The sequence below is a fragment of the Harpia harpyja genome, chromosome 19, assembly GCF_026419915.1.
Source record: "Harpia harpyja isolate bHarHar1 chromosome 19, bHarHar1 primary haplotype, whole genome shotgun sequence".
In the NCBI taxonomy this organism is placed as follows: Eukaryota; Metazoa; Chordata; class Aves; order Accipitriformes; family Accipitridae; genus Harpia; species Harpia harpyja.
Window position 1 is genome coordinate 11,263,795 of NC_068958.1, and position 23,690 is coordinate 11,287,484.

Below are 23,690 nucleotides of genomic sequence, written 5' to 3' on the forward strand. Positions count from 1 at the left end.
TCCTTCCATGAAAGCCAACTATTAGGTTAACCAGACACCTCAAAATGTCAATAACATGCCACCCTACCTAACTAATCTCAGTGATGTGAAAAATTAACAGACCTTGTAATGAGCTGTCAAAATCCAGTTACTTTAGGCTTTTTGACTCCAAATTGGAAAAGCATCATACCCAAGAAATCTTTACAGTGAGTAATCGGCCACCTTCCTCTCATACCACATTGGCAGTGGTGCCTCTGCTGACCTGGAGCTTCTCACAGGGAGTGATGCAGTTTTCCAAGTTGTTTCAAGTCCATCAGAGCTCTGTTTTCAAAAACAATATCTCAAATCTGTCCAGAAGCTCACAGGTATCAAGTGCAGGCCTAGAGTTCAGGTGTTGCGCACTTTCTCGGATGCCCAGTTTACCCTGGAGACCTCCTGCAACAGTTTAAGATGCAGTCTGCTAGAGAATGCATTTCAGATGTCAAACTGCAGAAGCAACAAAGGCAATGAAGAGGGGAAGGACCTTCATCTGTTCCAGGGACACTGGGACTGCACAGGTAGAAGGTCCAGCCAGCTCTCTAACTCCAATCTGGGGCAACAAAAGAGTGGCAGCACCTTACAGTCTGCGGTATCAACAACAGCTTAAGGCTATACCTGAACCAACAAAGAAATCAGTGCAATGAACATGGTCACAATTAGAGACCAAGAGTAAGGAGGGCTTTAAGGCAATCGGACACACCAGGACTGTGTCATCACATCACGTAAAGATGGAAGCTATGAACAAAGACAGCACTTAGCTGTATACAGACACACTCTTCTCTTTAAAGAGAAGCAACAACAACTTCCAATAACAAAGAAATTATTTCTCTCCTGCCAGCCTTTGTGAGCTGGGGGAAATTAATCTGATGCATCCTGATCCCATGCCCTCCTTTAAAAAACAGCAACTAACAATGTGTCAAAGGGCCTGGAATAACAAACTTACAATGCTTCGGAGAACCAGTAGGTTAGCTTGCAGCTCTGGAGGTCTCAAAGAAGTGTTTGGGATACAAGATACTAGTGACAGGGCAAGTAGGAAAGAAGAGAGAACTTGCACAGTGACCGAGAGAGAACAGGACGACTTCTCCCACCTGCGCTCCTGGTATCCATCATAGGTCGAGTCATTCAGATAAACGATGGGGAAGCCAGGAGCCGCTATTGTCCCTCCTTCAGGGATGCTATAGGATGCCAAACCATCTAAAAAAGAAGGCCATATACCTCAGAAATACAGCAGCAGCAGCCTTCCATCATCTCTGTCCATATGATCCTTTTATTTATGATGTGGACCAACAGAAGCAGTTCCGTGGGCCTGGGATTCCCTCTGCATATGTGGGGACGCAGGTGAGTCCCAGTCAGCGTTGTATAAGGACTACTTTCCAGTGACAGGCATGGAAATTGCTACTTACCATACCAGACACAGCCATAGAGCTCCACCCTCATACAGACAGTCATTGGCATCTCTGTCACAGGAATCACCCGGATAAAACGAGCAATGATGGGAGGCCGAAGATCTTTCAAGACCACGTCATAAGTATCAATGTTGCCTTGGATCACCTGAAGAAGAGATATCCTTACTAGCAACTTCTCTCTATTGTGCTGTTCATTTGTACAGTGGTGTATTTGTACCCTATCATTTGACACTGGGGAGCTTTCCCATGCAGTATCTGCAGAGGGTTAGCTGCTGCTGCTCCCCTCCTCCTACCTGGTACATGGCTTACAGGGTGAAGGATGCTGCCATTTCACCTCCTGTCCACTGCAGACCCATACCAGGCAGTACTCTGAGGGAGAGGAGAAAGGCAGGTGGGAGATGAATGTACATGTGCACTGTATGTTGCAGAGAGCTCCGGTTACTAGTACATAACCTCTCTTTCTTCAAGTGAGTCTCCATGTACATTCTAACAACAGGCAACTGAGCACTTGCCCTCATCACTAGTTACCTGGTGGAGGGTCCTGATGTCCTTTCTCTATAAGCCAACAAAATTCCAGAGGCGCTGCAGTGTTTGGGGGATGAAAGTGCAAGCAGCTGCACAGATGTCTTGAACTGAAGTGTTCAGCATTACCACAGTCACCCCATCCTGCTGAAACACAGTCTGATATGGCACAGACTTTCACCCTCCCCTTCCCCTCAGTTTCACTATGGTTCTGGGAACAGTCCACTATTTATTTTGACAGTCAGTGTGCAGAAACAGCTGAAGCTGTCAATCCCCCAGTAGTGGACACAAAGTGCCTAAGAGATTTTTTTGAAAGGATTTGGACTTATGGAAACAAAATAAGAACACCTTTGATATCAAAAGTCTGAATTACAAGTGTGAGGGCTCCTGCTCAAAGGTGCTATTGGTGGGAAGGATGAATCAGAGACTGAGGCTGCTCAAAAGACCATGTAGATTACAATTGTTGATGTACAGGCAATTTAAAAGATGAGGGAGGCCAACAAGGGAGCAGAAAGGTGGCTTCATCTTCATGGCAGCAGAGAAGATCTCCAGAGAGTGAGTGTGGCTGGACAGTCCATCGAGGAGTGAAAGACCTTATTGTATCACAAAAAGAAACCACTCCGAAGACTGCATCTCCCTGAAGAAGAGCCAGCCACATCTGGTGGTCTACTGGACTGCACCGGGATAGCTGTGAAACAGCTTCCTGCACCTGGTTGGACAGTTCTACAAAAGTGCACAGTCCCAGGAGCTGACCAAAGAAAACAGAAGGAAAGCCAAAAAGTAAGCTTGCTTCCTCATCCTCTTCAGCTCCTCAACAGGCTTTTAAATCTGCAGCCTCTTAATATCCCTCTTCCTAGGAGAAACACCCATGACTTCTTCCAGTGAAGTAGGGACACATAAGTAATCCTTGCCTTCAGGAACCAAGTGACAGTGATTAACCCTTTTGGCCATCAGATGGCCTAAGACAAAAGGCCTGGAAGCCACCTCTGCTGGCTCCACAAGACCTTGCTGATAGGAGATAAAACCCAAGAGCAGACAACATATGGCAGAATATCTCACATCTTCATCACAGAAGTTGGACAGATCCTCTGGAGTTGACTATTTGGCAGGGAATCTCTGAGGTCAAGCAAAAAGTCCTAGATGGACAGAGTGCTGGACAGAGTAAAAGGAAGAAAGCTTCAGCCACCCCCCTCAGAAAAAGGTATCTTTGAACCAGCTCCACAGTGGAAGAGCTGACATTTTTGCCTGTCCTGTACAGACATCTTCTGAGAAGCAAAAGAGAAGACGCACTTTGCATAGCACCTCCACAAGGTGGGGTTGCTGCTATTGAGCACACAGTTTCTCAGGGCCAAAAAACCCGAAGTGAATTAGCTGTATGTGGAACAAACTCAGCACCAGTTTCCAGTCCTGGCTGCTACTGATGCTAATGTTCCCAACATCAAGAACAAAGCGGTGCTGCTGGCAAACAACTGTAGGTGGCTGATACCAGAAGTTGATAAGGGACCAGGACTTAATGGTGCTGCGCCATGCAACATTAGTGCCAATGGAGAGGACCATCCTTAACTGGTGTCAGTTAGAGTCAAGGGGACCCCAAATTGACTCTTTGCCTTTACTGAGCAAATTAAACCTGGAGGTGACTTTACTGGTAAGCAGCAGCATGTACTACCTGTCTGAAACTTAGCAGCACAGTGAAGGGGTTTGTTTGGTTTTTTGACTGAAACCAATTGTGTGATCCCCTTGGACAGAGACACACCAAGATGGGCTCACACAGTCACACTGAAATATCAGTGACTGGGCATCTATCAACCACAGGACTGGAAGAGGCCTTCCTAATGCGTACAAATAAGTAGATTAGGATCTTGCACCTCCATCTGCACCTCATTCCAAGGTCTCAATGATTTTACAGGACATTTTTACCAAATTATTTGACCAGACAGCAGTGCTTCTGAAATATGGATTCACTAATGGAATATGTGACATGTTACTGGTGACACATTTTGAAAAATATGTTTTATGGAAAGTCATTTTTCAGAGGAGCTGAAATGGCAGGAATTGCACCCCATTCTCTATGTCCAGAGCAGCAGGAACAGAGGAGCAGAAGCATCTTCTCTAAGGATACCAGGAGGGAAAACTTTTTGGTCTCATGCAATGGGGAACAGATACACACACACTGACAATGTATGTGTACTTCCACATATATAGAATAGAATAGAGGATGGCTCAAATTATAGCATCATAACACAGCTGAATACATGCTCATTACCTTGTTATGGCCTAGGGAGATCTTGCAAAAATTGACCCATACTAAATCATAACACCTGACACTAACACAGTCCTGAGGGCCCAAGAACACTGCTCTGCACAGGACTGGGGTGGGAGACAAGGAGCATTTAGCTGCTTGTGGACAGTGTAACCAATTGAATTCTGGTATAACTCAAGATGCAGACAGACTTCACCTAAGAAAGTACCAACAAAGAACAGTTAACCCCATGGAGTTTAAACTTCCCCTCCCATCCTGCAAACACAGTGTTTGTAGCACACACCAAAATGTGAGAGATGGGCAAGATAATGGTAATGGCCAAATAGCCAATCAAAGGTCTGAGTGAGCAAATAATTCATTAACAAGCTAGAAGCTATTACCTAATACTGCAATACAGACCCCGCTGTGACTTCCAAAGCGCCCCCAGTGCCATAAAACATCACCACACCCAGTACCTTTCTAGTCTGGCTTAGGTCTTCAGACTCCACAAGCCAGCCTGAGGCAGGGTGATCAGGTCAGACGAGCTGCAGATGAGAGAGGGGATTCCTTCCCAGGGAAAGTTTAATAAAGGCTTATGAACATGACCAGAGCACATCCAGTGCTAAGCTGTGTGCTCAAGTCTGGAGATAGCAGGAGACAACTGTGGTGAGCAGGGAAGCATCTCTGAGTGTGTGCACTCAGCACATTTCTTACCCTCTAAAATCCTTCCTCCTCATTGCTCCCTACATTGAACACTCATCAAGAAACTCATCTCCATTCCCTGCCACCCCCTCCCTTTTTTTAATCACAAAGCAGGCATCTGCTTTGCAGCTTCCAATTTAGAAGCAAGTGTCTGGCTGGAAGAGACACATTCACATGATATTTTGAACATGCACAGAAAGGTAGTGAAGAGCCACAGTTTTCAGTGACAGCAATGGCTGGGATCTGGGGGATTAGGTCAGGGGAACAACAGTCTAACATCATAGCAAACACAGGACTAAGGCAGAGGATGCTAAATGCCTGACAGAAGAGTCAGGATAAAGTACGATGCACTAGGCAGTATGTACAGGACGTGCCTTCCACAGTCTAGTTCTTTATGACTGTGTGCTCCATGATTCAGTTCCTACTACACTCACCTTCCTGCCCTGACGATCTTTCCAGGAGATCCAGCGCTCTCCATTGCGGCTATAGTCAATTCGGTAAGCACGGGCAAATTCTTTGCCTGTGGCACGGGCATGCCGTCCCTGAGTCCCAATCAAGGTAATGAAGAAGAGCTTGTGCAGGTCAATTTGAAGGAACTGTACATCTTCTGGTTGCAACAAGCCAGCCGGGCACCAGGCTCCATCCCCCTCTTCCCTTTGTAACCTGAGGGGAAAATCACACACACAAAAAAAAAAAAGTCACTTCCAAGGATCCAGCCTTCCCAGTAACTAAGGAAACACCTTGAAACTTTGAGAATTGGGAGAAAGAAACCAAATCAGCAAGTGAGACCTGACAGCTGGCTACCAAATACCTCTCCCCTTCAGGGTGATGGTCAATTGAGACTTAAGACTCCTATAGCCAGTTTTGCCCTGTTAAGAACAACTCTCTCAGTTTCAGGTATCTTTCATTAACTGTTAGAAGTAATTTCTTTCCCAGACACATACTTCCATGTTGATCAGAAACAACTATGCTACTCAGTAGGTAATTGCATACTGCATGCTCTTTAGCACCTTGCTAGTAAAGTGCATACTCACTTCTCCTAAACCTCAAAGAGTAAGGCCTGAACCTCTGCTTGACCACCTGCTACAGCTCTAACAGGCACAAAGAGGAGTGATTTTAAAAATACATTTTAGAAAGAAAAGCTCTGCCCATGTACAAATTATTCCGGGTCATCTCAACGCATCTTTCACATTTCCTTCATTCATCAGAGCTGCTTGTGCAGGACACTGCTAGGTGTACGATGTAAAGCTCTGCTTCCAAGTTGAACATTATGACACCAGCTGCAAAGGTTAAGGCTTTTATCCTTGGAGATTGCATGCCAAGCAGAGTGTTGTAGCAATCAGCAGGTGGAGCCACTAAAGGAAACACTGCCTTACCTAGGCTTCTGTAGGCTCAGCTGTGCAAGCTGCAAGGTGGTGAGAGTTTTAAATGTGAAAAATTTATCCAGACACAAAAAGACCACATAGGCTTTTTAGCAACAGGGATTTCTTAGCAAACAGCAAGCCCATGAAGGGCCCTTGTCTTTCAGACAGTAATTCCTGTCTCTAAGTGATGGGATCGGTGAGTGCCAACCCCTGCATCAAGGAAGGCAGTACTCAGGAGACACTGGAGGTCAAGTCACAGGCTAGAGAAGATTTTTGTCTCAGGTTGGTCAGCTGTTTGTGCAAGTCTTTCTTACGGTGAAGTGGCAAGTAAAAAGTTCTAAGAAAGGCAGGAAGGGTGACTATGAAATGACAGGGACAGACATCTGCATAGGACAACTATGACCTCTAACAAAATGAAGTCAGCTAGAGGTGTGCCTTCATGTCTTCACCCTGTGGACATCCAGCTGCCCTGGCAAAGAGATGATGGTAACAGATGGTAAGTGATGCCTGAAGTATTTGCAGAACTGGAGACAAGCCCTGTCTCAGAAGAAAGTAAGTCTCCCAGCTTTCAGACCCACAGGCTTGTTCAAACTCCATTAAAACACATGACACTTAGCATCTTTGCTTTACCACAGACTAAGAAAATAAAAAAAAAAAATCAAGCACTAGGAGAATTTTATGATTTTGAACTGCCCAAATTCATCATAAAAATGTAAGTATCATAGTTAACCTGAAATTCGCATCTAACTTGCACCAAAACTGTAGGAATGTTTGGTACCATCATTATAAACAATTCTAAGGAAACTTACATTTTTAAGTATTTTGCAAATCATCAGTTAGTAGCTTTAAGAAATGAAATGACAAAAAAAATGAAAAGCCAAGCTTATGAGAAAGACTGTAGTACTGCTTGACATTGAAAGAAAATCCTTTAGCTACTTTTTAACAATTCCTTAACTCTGCAGTTTCCAGGTTTTTGAGCCCATTTCCTTAATAAGATGCAGTTGAAAAATTCATCCTTGTAAATGATTTCCTATGATTTACTTCAAAGCGCTCTACAAGAATCCCAGGGGCACTGTCTCTAGCTGACCTGTAAGTCACAAATCCATATAGAGATTTATTCACAGAACTATAGGAAGATGAGGGTCGGAAACAACCTCTGCAAGTCTCTAGTCCATTCTCCTGCTCACAGCAGGGCTAACTCCAAAGCGACAGTGTGTTGCTCAAGGCCTGAAGACACCATCACCTCTCTGGGTACCTGTCCCACCACTTCATTCTCATGGGGATGGATTATTTTTTTTTTCTTAATATTGAATCAGAATTTCCTGTATTACAGCTTTTGACCAAGACCATTGCCTCTTGGTCTTTCACTATGGACTAATTAGATTTAACATAGAAGCAGTGAACAAGCTAAGCAAACAGGTTTCTTTAAGGGTGAGGGAACTTCTTCCTCAATCACATATTGGATATCTAGATGAAAAAAAGGATTACATTTTTTGCCAGAGATTAACCTACCGTGCATACTGGGGTCCCGTGGAATCATACCACTGGCTGGAAGCAGTGATGTCTTCATCTCGTATCGTCCCTTCATGCATACCCAAAGGGTAACGGCATATAGCTGAAAATGGGAACACAAGCAAGTAAAAAAGATCAGTACCAACTCTTCCTAAATCACCAGACAAGTTTAATTAAAAGGCTATCATGCCTAGGGAATAAACATGGTAATGATAAAATAGAGAATGCAAATAAAAAGGATGAAATACCATAAACTGAAATTGTAAGTAATGAAATACACTCAGAGTTAATCTCATTCAGCAGAGTCCTGGCAAGGCAAAAACTTTACAAAGAAACATTTTAAGAACATGAAATCCAAACCATACTAGTGTTACTGGTTGTACAGACCTATTTTACAATGAAAAATTATTTATCAATAATGATGCAACATAAAATGGAAGTATTTGTTAAAAGATTTTTGTTCTTCTGGAATAAACTGGATGCTTGACTTGCATTCAAATAGGAACAATTATTTTCACCAGTCCAGTAACAAGTGAGAAGTTAAACAGCTTCTATTACAGATGACTAGACTAGCTTATGGAAACATCTGCTGTGTCGTGTCACTGCAGGTTAGAGCTCACACTTGAGCACAAGCCCCTGACCATCCACACTGCCCCATCCTAGTCTGTTCCCTGCCTCCAGCCTCACATGGAGCAAGCATTTCTCTCCAGGCTTGAGAAGACTCTTAAACTTGGTGCTGCCAGAGAGTACAGACACAACTGGCTCAAGCCACGGAGCTCTACAAGCTCAATACGGCTCACTACACCAAAGACAGTGCAGATGTAGCTTACAAATCCAAGCTGGCCAAGCTCTCTCCCCTGACACAAGTTTTTAAATATGTCTTGGAGTATTAGAGATGTTTCAGAAAACTCAAAATCTTAATGTGTTCATTAAGGCTCAGTATTCAAAACAGGCAAGCAAGATATTTTTGTCAGACTGACATCAACAGGAGATTTAAAAGAAAGTTATATGCGATTAAATCATGAAACAATTAAAACGCAAAAACATAGTCAATGCAAGTCCCAGAAAAAAAGGAAATGGGACTTTCCTATGGATCTTTCGTCTTTGTCCTCTGAGCTCACAACAGCCCCAGCTCCTCCCCTGTCTGCAGTGACACAGACAAGTGCCAGCATGTGCTTCAGTCACTCCAGAGTGGCATGCATGCCAGTTGGCATCTTCACTGCTGCGCTGCCTGCTGCCATATCAGCAGTTCCGCCTGCCTTTCCCTCAGCGAGGGCACTGCCTTGGGTGTCTTCCTCATTTCTGTATCTCAGGACTGCTACCCTTGTACCAAACCTGGATAAAGCTGTTCACCATGTTCAGAAGCTACAAGAAAAGATAGAGGCATGAAACCCACCTTGTTGTTACCACCACAGAGAATAACCACAGGCCAAATAACTACCTGACAGATGTCAATGTAGAAATGTTTGCAAACAGAGGTTGTTTCAATAGGGTTTGGCTGCAGCTGTTGTCAGGCTCAGTACCAATGAATGTGTGACGTTCTGTATATTCCTAAATAATGTTGTAAAGGAGATGGGTGGTGAGGTGACAATGTTTGCTGATGATATCAATTATTTAATATAGAAAAAAGCAAATTATGGGAATACATACAAAAAACTAGAAAACACCATTACACCACTGTCTGTATTCATGGTCAGATGCCAGTCGGATACAGAATAGAGCTCTGTCATTGTTTAACCCCAGCCAGCAATTAAGCACCACACAGCCGCTCGCTCACTCCTGCCCCACCCAGTGGGATGGGGGAGAGAATAAGGGGGGAAAAAAAAAAGTAGAACTCATGGATTGAGATAAAGACAGTTTAATAGGACAGAAAAGGAAGGGAAAATAATAATAATAATAATAATAATAATAATAATAATATACAAAGCAAGTGATGCACAATACAACTGCTCACCACCTGCTGACCTGGTGCCCAGCCAATCCCCAAGCCACACTGTCCACCAGCCAACGCCCCCCAGTTTATATACTGGGCATGATGTCATATGGTATGGAATACCCCTTTGGCTCATTTGGGTCAGCTGTCCTGGCTGTGTCCTCTCCCAGCTTCTTGTGCACCCCCAGCCTCCACTGGCAGGTCAGTATAAGCAGCTGAAAAGTCCTTGACTTAGTATAAACACTGCTTAGCAACAACGAAAGCATCAGTGTGTTATCAACATTCTTCTCATCCTAAATCCAAAACACAGCACTATACCAGCTACTAGGAAGAAAATTAACTTTATTCCAGCTGAAACCAGGACAAGCTCTTACTCTTTCCTTCTCCCATCAAAGGCAGAGAAGGCAACACAGATTATTCAAAACAAAAGATCAGCAGCCTCACCATTACAAAAGAGATTACTGAAGTGCAGTATGACAAAGATTATTTATATCCTGAACAATTACTCACTGCCTCTCAAAATACCAGAACTAGGAGGCATCAAAAGATCAGGTAGCAGAGTTCAAAACCAACATATGCATCCCTAACCTATTAAGGCCTCCGAATGCCAAAGGTTCACATGGGTTCAAAAATCAGCTAGACAAACTCACAGCTAGCACAAGCAAATACACAAGTGCTAGCTCAGAAAGCTCCTAAGCAGCAGACTGCAGTGAGCCAAAAGCATACCTGGGGTAAAGCACTGCTGCATGCTTGCCCATCTATGCATTCTTCTAGAACCAGCAGAGATGGGACCCTGCTGGAGTCAGGACACCAAGCTGGATCGCCCTCTGGTCTCACCCAGAACATTCATTCACATGTCTGAGTTTTTTTAAGAGGCCTGTTTACAGAAGAATTCACTGGAAGGTAGCTGGTGCCTGACTGGGATCAGACATGATGATTGTGGCTGCTGAAAGCCAACCGAGAGCTCTAACCCTGCTCTGATACTGAACAGTAAGTTTAGTAAACCAAACTAGCCTCGACCGTCTGCACTCTTACCTGTCCCATCACAGACCAGTACAATCTGATCTGTTGCTGGAAAGCTAGTATGTTGCTGAACTATGGGTAAATATCTGAAGATTTTCCAAAAGGGTGGGGTCATCATCTGAAAGCAGAAAGTGTTTTTGTGTTTCTGCAATAGGAGTCCTGTCTGGTCACACCTTATTTAAAGGTCAAGTGCACACCCTACAGCAATGCCAGACAGAGAGCTAGCTAGTTGGGAAGGGCTCCGGGGGACGGGGACTTACTGCAATCCTTAACAAAACTCATTTGTTCACAAATCCAGGGCTGGCAGATGGAAGCCAGAGTGTCCCTGGCATCAAGGGATACACTCTACGGGTGGCTGTGGCTCTCGCCAAAACAAGCAGCATGAGGATCTCAGCAAAATGCACATCCTCTCAAGCAAAACCATCCTTGGCTTCTGTTTAGGTGCCACCAGACTCCTGCTCAGATATCACTAACACTTTACTACGCACTCATGCCATGCAGACAGGATACATTGAGGCTCAAAAAAGTGTTAGCTCACCTCTCTTCGTGAGCTCAAACAACTGATGCTAGGCAAAAGGACTCCACAGGATCTTTCCTACATAGGTCTGAAATCATCCACAAAGCAGTCCCTTCAGTTTAGAAGGCAACGCAGGAGGTGCTTCAGACCACTCCTGGAGCAGATCAGGAGGTCAACATAATCAATGGAGCCTGTAGGCATCACAGCCGAGGAGCATCAGCTAGGCTAATGGGTGTGCTGGAGTCTGGCTGGGAACAACAGGGAATGGCCCCTTGGGGCAGAGAGACAGCTGAGCAGCTGTGGGAGCTGAGAAGGCAAAGCTGCTTAAGCTAGTCACAGGCAGTACTGAGAAGTGCGAGCAAAGCTGCATGCTTATTTCTTGGTGGAAAAGATTACTGCAGGCGGGTGGGACCACAGCACTATGCTCAGAGCCCACCCCACCTTCCAGGATCTGGTGGTGGGAGAGCTATTCCTGCATATTTAGGTGTACTAACTTCTGTATTTACCACCACCAAAAGGAATCTGCATGTGACTGACCCTCTAGCTGCCATCTTCCCTCTTCCTCCACTAGGTTTTAACCATTAGAAGCAGATGGCACCCCAGTTCAAAGTTGGACATGGGAAGGATGATGTACAGTGCAGGGAATAGCTGTGTAACAGGGGAGCACAAGAGTGCCTGCTGAGCTCCCCCACAGACCTCACTTCACTTCTGGCTGGTTGCAGCGCAACCTTAAACCTCTGCAAAGATCCACAGGCTAAAGCAGGGTCAGAGCCAGACACAGTCAAAGGGCTCCAAACAAAGAGCCAGACCCAGCAAACAAAGGCCCTCAGGGTAGCACTGCTGCCTCACCATACCTTCAGCCAAGCTGGAAAAGGATTAGACTCGTTTATTTCACAGACCATCTCCAGCTCAAAACTACCTAATTAAGGGGATTTTTGCAATATATGCAGACCATTATCTTACTCATCTCCATCATGATTATATCTTGCCAAATGCTGTAGGATAAGAGGCCATGCCCTCCATAGGGGCTCAGGCTCATATCCCTGTCTCCACCCTAGCTTTGTACCCGGTAGGGTTTTCTACCTTTCCTTCCACACTTCTCTCTCCAGAACCCCTCTTGCTGGCTGGAGAGCTGTGGCTTATGCTTTGCTAACTGGTAATTTGTTTTCCACAGTGAGCACATTATCTCTGAGCCAGTCTAGAGCCAGGTTTGTTCTGCAGATCACATTGTCAAAGTGATGAAGGGATAATCAGAACTCAGGACAGGCCTGCTGAGAGCACAGACCCTCTGGGTGGGCAAAAAAAGTAGTATATCCATGTGCCTGAGCCCTCCTGGCACTGTCAGGACAGATGTCCCACTCCAGCACAGCTGTCATGGAAGACTGGCCATCTCAGTCCAGAGGAGGACATTCAGGAACTACATTAGTGATTGCATTTACGTACATTCATATGCATTCACCATGAGAGGCAAAGAAAGGCTGAGAACAAGCATATGAAAAGTGGGAGATCAGAGTCCTCTCCCAGCCTGGCAGCTCCCTACCAGGGTTGACTTCGGTGCCACATGGCTCGGGCAGTAAGGCCAACAGCAGCATGCAGAAGATCATGGTAGCAATCGGAGGTGCTGCGCAGGGTCAGATGGGTGCGAGTCCTTCAAAGACAGCAGCTGCCATCTACATTTCTGAAAGACAAAGCAAAGACAGAAGATGAGTCCTCCAAAGACAGGACTTCTCTGTGCTGCAGACTTGCTATATTGTCAGTGCCTGGTGATGGGTTGGGCATTCTTCTGTGCCTTCAAGAGCATCTTGACTTCAGCTCTACTCTGACCCACCACCTGATCAGAGGCTTAGTGAAGTACTAATGAGTGCCTGACCACCCATACCATCTCTAAAGCTATTAATGTAATTCAGCTTTTAGGAGCTCCGCTGCCATGACTACTGTGTGGACATACTCTCTTAACTGCTCTTAAAGAAGTCCAATGCAAAGTAATCTCTCCCCCATCAATTCTTCACTTTCCTTACTATTAACAAGTACTGAAGCTGCATCTACAATGAACCTGTATAGTCCAACCAGGCTCCCCAAGTGGTGCCTATCCACCCAATGCACACCTCTATCTGCACCAGCTGTGTACTCCAAATGGCCCAGTGGACACTCTGGAACTTGTCACAGAACCTTAAGATAAATGTCTAAAACAGGGCGAAAATAATCTCTCCCTACATGTCCACATTGCTGCCAAAAGAGCATGTGCACTCACACATGCGAGCACACTTAATTTCCTGTTTGGAAACAAGAAAAATAGCAAAGGGCTTAAATGCTGGCAATTTCAGTGGAAAGCCATGATAACACCTAAAGGAACACAAGGTCATATCAGCAGTTATGCGAATTCTGTGTGTCCTGCAAAAAGCCTCAGGAGGTTCCCATACTAGAAGACAGCTTTACAGAAGGCAGGTTAGAGGCTCTGTCTCATATTGAAATGTCAGGCGAAAAGAAAACAGAACAAATCAATAAATGAAAAGTTGCCAGGACCAGAGGGTGTTTGCTCAAGAATCCTCAGAGTGGTAGTAAAAAGGCAAAACTGAATGTTAGGATTTGTTAGTAAAGGAAGAGAGGATAAAAAAGGGACCATCACTATGCCAGTGCATACATGCGTTCAAGAGCATCACATGCCATTAGCTCGGAGATTTGTAACAAAAGGCTGTATTTTTTCCACCGAACATAATTAAACTGTACAAGTAGCAGCCATGAGTTGCCATGGATACCAAAACAATTGGATATATTCACAACAGAAAGATACACCACAGCTTCTTAAATCCAAAGGTAAAGCCTTTGGCTCAGAAAATCCCCCAGCCGCAGATTGCTCGACGCCCAGAAGCTAAATCAGGGTTAGAATCACTGAGGCTTGCCCTGTTTTTATTCTCTTTCCTAAGGATTTGCTACTGGCCATTGTCCCTGCTGGATTCCATCAGAAAAGATGGCTCTGAGCCTGAAAAACAACTAAGGGCCTTCTTGGGAAAAGAGCCAAACATGCATGCAGGAGGGGAAACTAATGATTGGTGGATGCTGCCCAGCAGTGCTGTGCCCAGCCATCCGACAATGCAAACTAACCAAAAAAGACCTTAAAATTGCCAGGATCCCTCCTGCTTCAGCCACCTCTTGTGCTCCAGGTGAGCACCCTGGCCACAGCTGGGAGGAGGCTGTCGACAAGGTTCTGTGATTTTGTGGCATCTTGGGTGGAAAGTGTGCAAAAGCAAAGCACTGGAGAGAAAAGGCAGCCCATATCTCAGCAGGAGGGTCTTGCAATCAGAAAAGAGGTTTTGACCAAGCACTCTCAAGCTACATGTGCATCCAAGGTCACCTTCCCCCCTGAAATGGAGGGGGGTGATCTCTGATGCAAACACACCAATTCCCACCATACCACGACACACTGCAATTACCATGGAGCAGAGACTTCTTGTAGTCATGCAGAGGGAGATTTTGTAAAGACATTTTTTTCAGCAGAGTTTGAAGACAGACCTGGTGGTAGTTAATCTACGCAGGGTGCTCCAGAGGCTCCCAAAGCAGGACTTGCAAAGGGAACTGCAGAGAGTTCAGCACTAGAGGAGACTGTCCTCTCATAGGATGTGAGAAAGTAAAGTGTCATGAACATTAAGGCTTTAACCATGCTCCTGGAGCAGGTGATGGGAAACACAGCAGAGAGCTGTTTGGTGGTATATGGGGTGCCCTGACCATGATCCAGGAGTCTGCCCAAATCAGCTGGGCTATGTGGGTGTAGCCTGGGCTAGAGAAGATCCTTCCCCTGGGTCCCCATGCTGGACCAGCCACCAAACAGAGCTGCAAGTTGCTGAGAAGACCCTGGCAGGAGAACAGCAGCTTGAAGACACCTCCCAGGCGACTTCTCAGCTGGAGGTTTAAAAGCTGCCAGCTGTATTGGAGTCCTCAGATGGCAGAGGATGAGCACACTTATACTCCACACCCTCATCACCCCCTCAGGGCCTAGAAACAGAGCCTGGCAAAGAGGGAGAGGATCAGGCATCTGTAAAGGCACAGGCTAGCTCCCACCAAAAAACACTCTTGGATTTCCCTCTAACTTGGCCAGTGTTAAAGAAAAGGGGGGCCATACAGCACTGAAACAGCAAATATACATGGCTAGGTGAGGACTGGAGCCCACTGTTGAAGCCAAAAAAAAAGCCCTCAGAAAAACAGACAGACATCACTATAAGCATTCAAATGCCTTGGCTTCCCATTTGACCCACAAGCCCAGCAAAGAAGGATCAACAGCAGGGAGGCAGATGCCTGCAGCAGAGCACAGGGATGAAGTAACACCTATCCTCTGCTATCAGCACAGATCTCACAGCCCAGCTTGGATCAGCTAGCACCCTGAGTGAAAAGTACTAAGCTGAATTTTGGTGTAAGGGTTTTGTCTGTTGACAAAAGAGTAATTGTGCTAAGTTTGTCATGGTCTCCAAATGACTTGCAAGCAAGTCATGTCAACAGCCACCAATGTCACAGCAGTAATAATAATAATGTAATAATGAGTAACACAAACACCAACATTATCTCATTTGACCAGGTACAGACCAAACACCTACATTATCTCATTTGACCAGGTACAGACCAAACACCATAATTTAAGTGCCCATTTGCTTTACGCAAAGCTCACGCCATGTTCTAAATCACACCTATTGTATTGCCACATAGCCAGTCACATCATTTAACCACTGGAATACAGCGATCAGAATGTAAAAGGTAACAGGAGCGAAGAAGGAGTGGGGTGGGGACAAGGGAAGTCACAGAGAGGTGCCCAAGCACCACATCAGCTCCTGCCACTGAGCCAGCAACCAGTGCTGGAGGAAAGGTATGGGCTGGGGCGGCACGGACAGTTGTCTGTCCCACCCTGCTGCAGCCAGCACCCTGTGAACAGGGGGCTTCTCGGGACTTGATGGACACATGGAGCTTAGCAGGTCAAGCAAAAATGGTGTGGCTTGGGGGAATGCAAGCCAAAACTGGAAGATGTGGCCATAGAGACCAGCCTGGCCTCCAGGAAAGACACAGAAACCTTCAGAGCTGGCTCTAGAGCTCACCTGTCTGCACCCCTGTGCTAACAAAAGCTGGCTTTGAATTTGGCCCTTGCCTAAGTAGCATCCAAGATGAGCAGGATGAATCCCCTCAAGATGTGTCTATCTCCACTGATGACACAGGGAACCTAAATGGCTGGCCTGGACTAGCCTCATCATTCCCAGGTGGCCAGTCTGGCAAGACAAATCCTCACCTTTGTATGTGGCAGTGAATAAGTATTTACAGCAGTTCAGCCATATGCAGGAACCCCAGCAGCTGAGTTCAGGCTGTGCTGGACTTATTCTTCCTACCACACTTGGTTCCTGGTCCTGGACCACCAAAGTGCATGTTTGGGAGTCCCAGGAGAGGTGCTGCACACAGGGAGCAGTGTCATTTCTCATCTTCTCATGCTCTACAGCAGCTGTTGTTCTCTTGGGCAAGGTCACCAAGAGTGTCTTTCACCCCTGTCTCATAATTTAGAGGAAATTCAGCTCCACTCAGGAGCTCATACTGCCAGAAATCACTGTTTGAAGAACTACTGATGTTGATTTCTGCTAAGTCTAAATCTCAGCTAGTAGTAGATTGGATTCCCAAACTGCACAATTCCCAGCACTAGAACACACTGGAATATACTTCTAAATACAAGCCTCTGTACAAACTGCTTGGAAATCATCTTCCTAATGATTTTTTCTGGGTAGACGACTTGATACTTTTCATTGTAGCTCTTTCAGCTGCATTAGAGTCCATTGCTGTACTCATGCCTTTCTTCCTGACCTGCCCACACATACACAGAAAGTGCCAAAACTACAGCACAAGCCCAAAACCAGCAAAAACAGGATTAGCAACATCCTCACAGAGGCAAGAAAGTGTTAAACTCTGTTCTCAGGACTGAATGGATCAAGTTGCTAATTGCTAACAGCTGGCTGCAGGAGAATAAAATCCTGTTACAATCATTGAGTGGAAAAAAAAAAAAATCTACTTGCTGAAAAACTCAAAGAAATGCAAAAGAGGACAGTTTTTCCCGATATACCCAGCAGATACCATGTCTAAAAAGCCAATCCATCTCTCTGAAGAGAAACAGCTCATTGTGACCCAGCACTGTCCCCCAGCACAGCATGGGGCCTGCAAGCAAAAGCACAGTGGGCACAGGAGGGAGCTATTCTTTAGTGATGTGCATGAAGAAGGTGGGACTTGGAGCTCCTCCAGGTACTGTGCTCCCTCCAGAGATCCATTACGGAGGTCTGGCATGTTTGCAAGCCTCTCTAGATCCCAACTGAAACAGGCATTTGTTTTAACTGGTTCCTTTGCAGATCATTACCTTGGAGTGGGACCTTAGGGTTTGCTGCAGGAATCCCATTACAGATACCCAACACCACGCCAAGAAACTCCATGGTCATGATCAAGACTCATAGCTGTGTGTATGATGCACTCTGTACGTATTACAAGAGGATCTATCCTAAATCAAAGTATGCTCAGAAGAGGTTCAAGAATGGTCAGGAGGACTGAATGGTATCTCCTAGCATTCCTAAAGGAATTCAAGGAGGAAGCAGCAAAGCTACTAATTGGGGCAGTATCTGAAGCCTGAAGAAAGAGAGCTGGAAAGTGTGATTTCCATTTTTCTGGCTCCAAAATGATGGTGGAACATTTCTCTTTGCCTCAGAATTAATCTGAGATACCCCAAACCCAGCAGCCTTCCTCTGGAGCCCATGCAGCTCCAGTTTGGACCAAACAGAATTTGCTGATGAAAATGCTTACAGAAAGGATTCTGATCACTTCTTAAAACGTTTTGCTTACTTTACAATTCAAATACTTCTTGCTCCTGGTATCAATTTTGGTCTTTTAAGGGGGCTTTTAAGCCCCAGTCATCTCCTCCCTATATATTCCTATTTGCCATTAACAAAGATTCTGACTTTACCACTTGGCTAGCATCATGCCAAGAGTGCACACGGACAACAATCTTAAGGAAAGGCACTCTCTTCTAATGAAACCAACTGCCATAAGATTGGAAAAAGCAGAGCAGGGCTGCTGGCCTGAGAAGATGGCCACCCACTCCGGCAGAGCTGCTGGAGGGTGAATGGATGGGACCAGTATCAGGACAGCCATGCCGTATGTGCAGGAGCCCTGTGAGAAGGTGGCAACAAGTTTTCCCTTAGGTGAACTTGGAATCTGGTCTCGGTGGCCATCCCTAGATTCAGTCAACCAGGCAGCGTGGGGAGAGGTCTCTGAATGACATATGGGTGGCACCTGGACAAACCAACTGCAAACAGTGACACCAAATATCAACATGCTGGACAGTAACCAGGGAGCTGGGCAGGCCCAGCAAGATCCTGGCATGAAGCGTGAGGCTGCAACAGGAGATCTTGGATATAGGCACCAACAGAGATGGTCAGAAAGAGCAAAAACCCATGGCAATGTTAGGAATGTGGTGGGAGACATAGGGCAGGAGCAGTGACACCACAAAGGGATGTCCAGAGCAGCAACAAGGCTGGACAGATGAAAGCAACCAGATTTTAGGTGAAAGGGTTGGGTTAATCAAGATGTGAGAAGTAAGGCACAACAATGGGAAAAGTGAGACGGGAATAGGCTCCAGCATGATCTTTGAGGTGGCATTAGGAGACCTGTCACCACAAGAGACACAAAAGAACACATGGGGCTAAGAAAAGGACCATAACATTCAGGAGTGGCACTTGGGGTGGGAACAGGGACACCGCAGAGCTGGGTCTAAGGCAGTGGCAGAAGAATGGGAACATTGAGGTCTGGGTATACTTTGCGGTCACCCTCTTGAGGGGTGGGTGATAGGACTGCCCAGAGGCTGAGGAGGGTTTGAACCTCGTTTTCCGTGTTGTAGCCAAACATCTAATGGGGCTATTATGAAAAAAGAGACACCTCACTCTAGATTTTAGGAGAAAAACAGCATTCCAGTCACTTATGACATAGCCATTTAACACTGGGAGAAGGTTCAGCCCATGGACTCAAACATGAAGGAGTGCCTTACCTACAGCCCAGAGGAAGGTGCTGGTGTTTTTGCAAAAGGTTTGGAGACCTGCAAATCCTCCAGCATTTTCCCATTGCCTGTTGGCCAGTCCCACAGGAGTGGGGTGTCCTGTGTTTGTGAAACAGGACAGAGTACTTTTGTCACAAAACCAGACTAAGGGATAAATGAACAAATGTGATTTAATCCATTGAAGTAACCAGGCCAAAATTAGAAACCATTACAAAGGCAAAGCCAAAGATAAGGAAATGCAAATTCATTATACTAACAGTGGGTGGTTCTTGGCTCACCTAATCCAAAAACATAGCTACCTTTTCCCACCGACCCCAGGGTGGGGGTACTCTGTGCTTCTTTCACCTGAGGAACCTGGAGGTACTTCCCACAACCCAGGCAGACCTGCCAGGCATGCCACGACTCTACACAGGATATGAATGCACACCGTCCCCCAGGAACCCTAAACTCAGCAGCCAGGGCAGGGGGAGTCTCATGCACCGCAGCAAGCCCTCCAAAATACAGGTCCTCTCAACTAAGGGGCAGCCTCCAGGCTCCAGTCCCACTGTTTCTGTATGACAGAAGTGGCAGGAGAACAGATGTGCACGAACAAAAAGCTCCCATTACCTTCTTTCTCCTTGCCAAGCAGCAGCAATCACTGTCCTTTATCAGAGCTTCCCTCCCATGCAGAACGGACACCAGAGAGCACCTGGCACCTTAACATTTTCACTCTATTCCTTACACTGGCATGTCTCTCCAGCTTTTTTTTTTTTTTTTTGAGGAGGTTGCTTACTTTTTTTTCTTTAAACTATCCTTAAAACATATCAACTACAGGTTAGCAATAGTCCTCTCAAGACCTACAGTCTTCCACTGCGAGAGTCTCATATAGCAACCATATATATGACATGTTAACCACACAGATGACAGATGGAGTATTAAGAGCACTCAATCTAAACCACCTTCCTCCCTCCCCGTTCTCAAGGGGCTCCACCATAACCTTTTACTTAACTGTACTCAAACTTGCATTCAGAAGGAGATCAGGTTACTGAGTCACAGAATTATTTGGGCTGGAGAAGATCCTCAGGAGAGCATCTAATCCCACCTCCTACTCAAAGCAGGGTTAGCACCAATTTCAGAGCAGCCTGTGCAGGACTTTGTCCAGCTGGGTCTTAAAAATCTCCAAGGATGGAGCCTCCCCCACCTCTCTGGACAACCTCTTCCACTGCTTGACTCTCCGCAGAGGGAAAACTTCACCCCTCCTTACGCTAAGGCAGAACCTCCTGTTATTTTAGTCAATGATCACTGTCAACCCTCCTGCTATGCACCACAGTAAAGAGCCTGTTTCTGTCTTCTTCATAATCTGCTCTTAGGTATCCCAAAGCCTTTTCTTGTCCCGACTAAACCATCCTGCCTCCAACCACCTCCTCATTGAAGCCAAATTTCAGTATTAAGTTACTTAATATTTTCTCCCAAGTCAGCACTTGTGAGACCAAGGCTCCATTCAGGCAGTGGGACAGCTCTGGTCGGATTTTGCTATGACTCCCACCAGCTTCTTCATGGGCAGACTAGGGAATAACTGTCCCGTATTGATGCCAGAGCATGGCTGGAGCACTACTCCATGGCCCTCTGTTTAGGGATTGCGTGGATCACATTCCCACTGGTAACTATTTTTGAGAGATATCAGGTGGCACTTTCTAAATCAACTTATTCAACATAGTACTGATCGGCAAAATGGAAACTGAGATACTGCCACCTTAGCACAGTGAGGGCAGGGACTAGTTACACTAACAGCAAATAAAGACCAGACACCACCAAACTGGTCAGGAGGGTGTTTCTCAGCAAAGAGCCCACCAGCTACCAGCAGTGGTGAGGCACCCTAGCAGAGCACGAAGGATATGCCAGAGATCAGACCCTGCCCAGGACAAGGGGGACCTGCCTTCACCGCTCCGCCCAGGGGCTGCCCTAGGGACCTGACGCACCCCTGCTCCCAAAGCAGAGCCTCTTCTGCCTTCCCAGAGGAGCAGCATTGGGTCAACAGCAGGGAACTTAGTCAGGATCCAGGTATATGATGTCAGCACAGTTACTTTTGGCAACTGGTACAGGAATCTCATTAAAAACCACAATCTGAAGACTTTTCGGACATGATCTGCTTTCTATCAGAGCACATGAATCACTGAGCATGTTCTTTCTTTAATTTGACATTGATTTACAAATGCACCAGCTTCCCCAGATCTCACTCTGGATGGAGGCTAGTCTCAACTGCCTGTTGGTTACCTGCTCCCACTCTGTTTTAAAACATTGCTACAACATTTATGTACTCCCAAACTTCTGGAACTCCTTCAGTCTTCCCAGATTTATTACACATCAGCAGCCAGGATTCAGAGAGCTGCTTTGCCAATCTATTTAAAAAACCAGCTTCCAATCTTGCTCAAGTTTCAAAGACTTCAAAAATGTTATCTTGTGTTTAGCACCCTCCCTTGTTACCAGTGCAACGGAAGGTATTTTGATATCTTCATAAAGGAGAGTACATCATCCAGCTTCTCCCTAAACACAGGAAATGTTTTACTTCTCGGTATTGTTATTAGCAATCAGTTGGGTTTTTTTAACCTTTCCCAACAATATAAACAATATTGATGAAATTTATTTTGTTATATAGATATTAAAATATTTCTCACTGCCCTGAGATATATTTGCTATGCTGTTTCAGTTATCTTTATAGCTTTCCTTATTAATTGCCTAGCTTCCAAAACACCCACTTTACAGTAACAGCTACTTATCTACAACTTTTTCTGCAAATTGCTCCAAGTGGATTCTTTTTAAAAGATAAAAGATGATTACTGGGACAGACTCTTTGCAAAACAAGAAGGGAAGCAAAGTCATGTACAGCAGCACATACTACCCAGCACCAAGCTGAGAAGCTGCTGGTTTTTGCAAGGGTGGAAGCCAAACTCTTAAGAGATGGTTCAGTGAAAAATCAAACCAGAAACACTATTTTGGAACATCCACTAATTTAGCTGGCCATCTAGTTTCCATCAAACCACCACAGAAATGCTGACACTACCAACAGCTACGTTTTATGAGTTTTGTAAAATGTGTCTTCATATTCAGAAAACAAAAATTCAGTGCACCTGTCACTGGCACACAGACCTTGCCCTTAGCTCGAGGAGCACTACTGGCTCTGCTGTAGTCTTACTAAAAAAAGTTTATAAATGTGAAAAGCCATGCCATACATCCTCAAAAAGATACCAAACTTGGAGAAGCTTTTCCAATATCAGAAAGAAGCAAAAATTATCATCACTTACTGCATTCCACAGATTGAAATAAATCCAAATACCAAAATGCAGCAAGTGGAAAGTGTTACTGCCCTCCCACAGCACACTAGCCTGAACCAGAGGGGACAAGGCAGGTTGTGTCCTCAGTGGGTATCATTTCTTCAGAGGCTGAGCAGAATACGCATCAGTGCACTTAACCAAGAAGGCAAAGTCTGGGTACACACAGCTGTCACATTCTGCTTGAGCAAACTTTGTTTACTACACAAAGTGGTTTTAAAGTTTAATTTATGAAGTGCCTGGCAAAGATGGGAGCAGTGAGTGGCAACACTTACAGATCAGCTGAAATAGCTGCATCAAGCCTGGAGACTCCATGAGGATTTCCAGGCAGGTCTAACCGTGCTCTGGTGGGTTTACTATTTACTAGTACAACTCTACAAGATAAAATTTAACTTCTCATGTACAGAGATGAAGTTTCCATTAACTAAATGTTCCAGCAAAATACCTAGCATGACTATAGACAGTTTAGAGAAGATCTTTGCTTACCACACAATGTATTTCAAGCAATCAAACCAAGTGTTTTGCTTATAAACAAAGGAAAAGACAAGAACACTAAAAAAGCTCTAGCAGCATTTCACAGCTATGGAGATCCAGAATGGCCGATTCTGCTCAAATTTTCTCAAGGCAGACCAGAAAACAGGAGCCCACAGAGAAGGAGTAAGACTTAGCAATTACAGAGAAGGCAAGTAACTGTAGGAAAATCCTGGGACTGCCTGTGGCAAAGATGAGAGAAACGGGGGGGGGGGGGGGGGGGAGAAATATGTAAAATAATGACACCTAGACCAAAAAAAAGGATCCCATTTACCTCTTTTCCATACTGAAAATGAACTGAAATTAAAAAACAACAAATTAAAACGGAGGAAATGAAATTCCATGGCATACCATGTGAATTAAGCCTCTGGGATATATTGCCACAGAGCAATGTGGGAGTAATTCAATAAAATATTGGAAGTGGATCTACAAAATAAGAACATCTGCAATTCCATTAGCAGAATAAAAGAAAGAATACACTGGATACAAATTTTCATCTAGCCAGACATAAGCAAACCAGTAATTAATGTAACCAGAAAGTTATCTCCTACACAGGCAG

At 45.2% G+C, this 23,690-nt stretch overlaps 1 protein-coding gene across 5 annotated transcripts in view; it reads right to left on the reverse strand.

Annotated features, from left to right (window-relative positions):
* Nucleotides 1–23,690, reverse strand: part of LOC128154457 (discoidin domain-containing receptor 2-like) — a 63,439-nt gene that overhangs the window by 21,501 nt on the left and 18,248 nt on the right. For all 5 annotated transcript variants that reach the window (XM_052815132.1, XM_052815133.1, XM_052815134.1 and 2 more), the window contains exons 2-6: nucleotides 12,777–12,914; nucleotides 7,764–7,866; nucleotides 5,322–5,550; nucleotides 1,422–1,569; nucleotides 1,107–1,212 (exon numbers count right to left, since the gene is read on the reverse strand). In XM_052815132.1, the coding sequence (XP_052671092.1) occupies nucleotides 1,107–1,212; nucleotides 1,422–1,569; nucleotides 5,322–5,550; nucleotides 7,764–7,866; nucleotides 12,777–12,840 (650 nt within the window). In that variant the 5' untranslated portion in view covers nucleotides 12,841–12,914. The remainder of the gene's footprint in view (nucleotides 1–1,106; nucleotides 1,213–1,421; nucleotides 1,570–5,321; nucleotides 5,551–7,763; nucleotides 7,867–12,776; nucleotides 12,915–23,690) is intronic.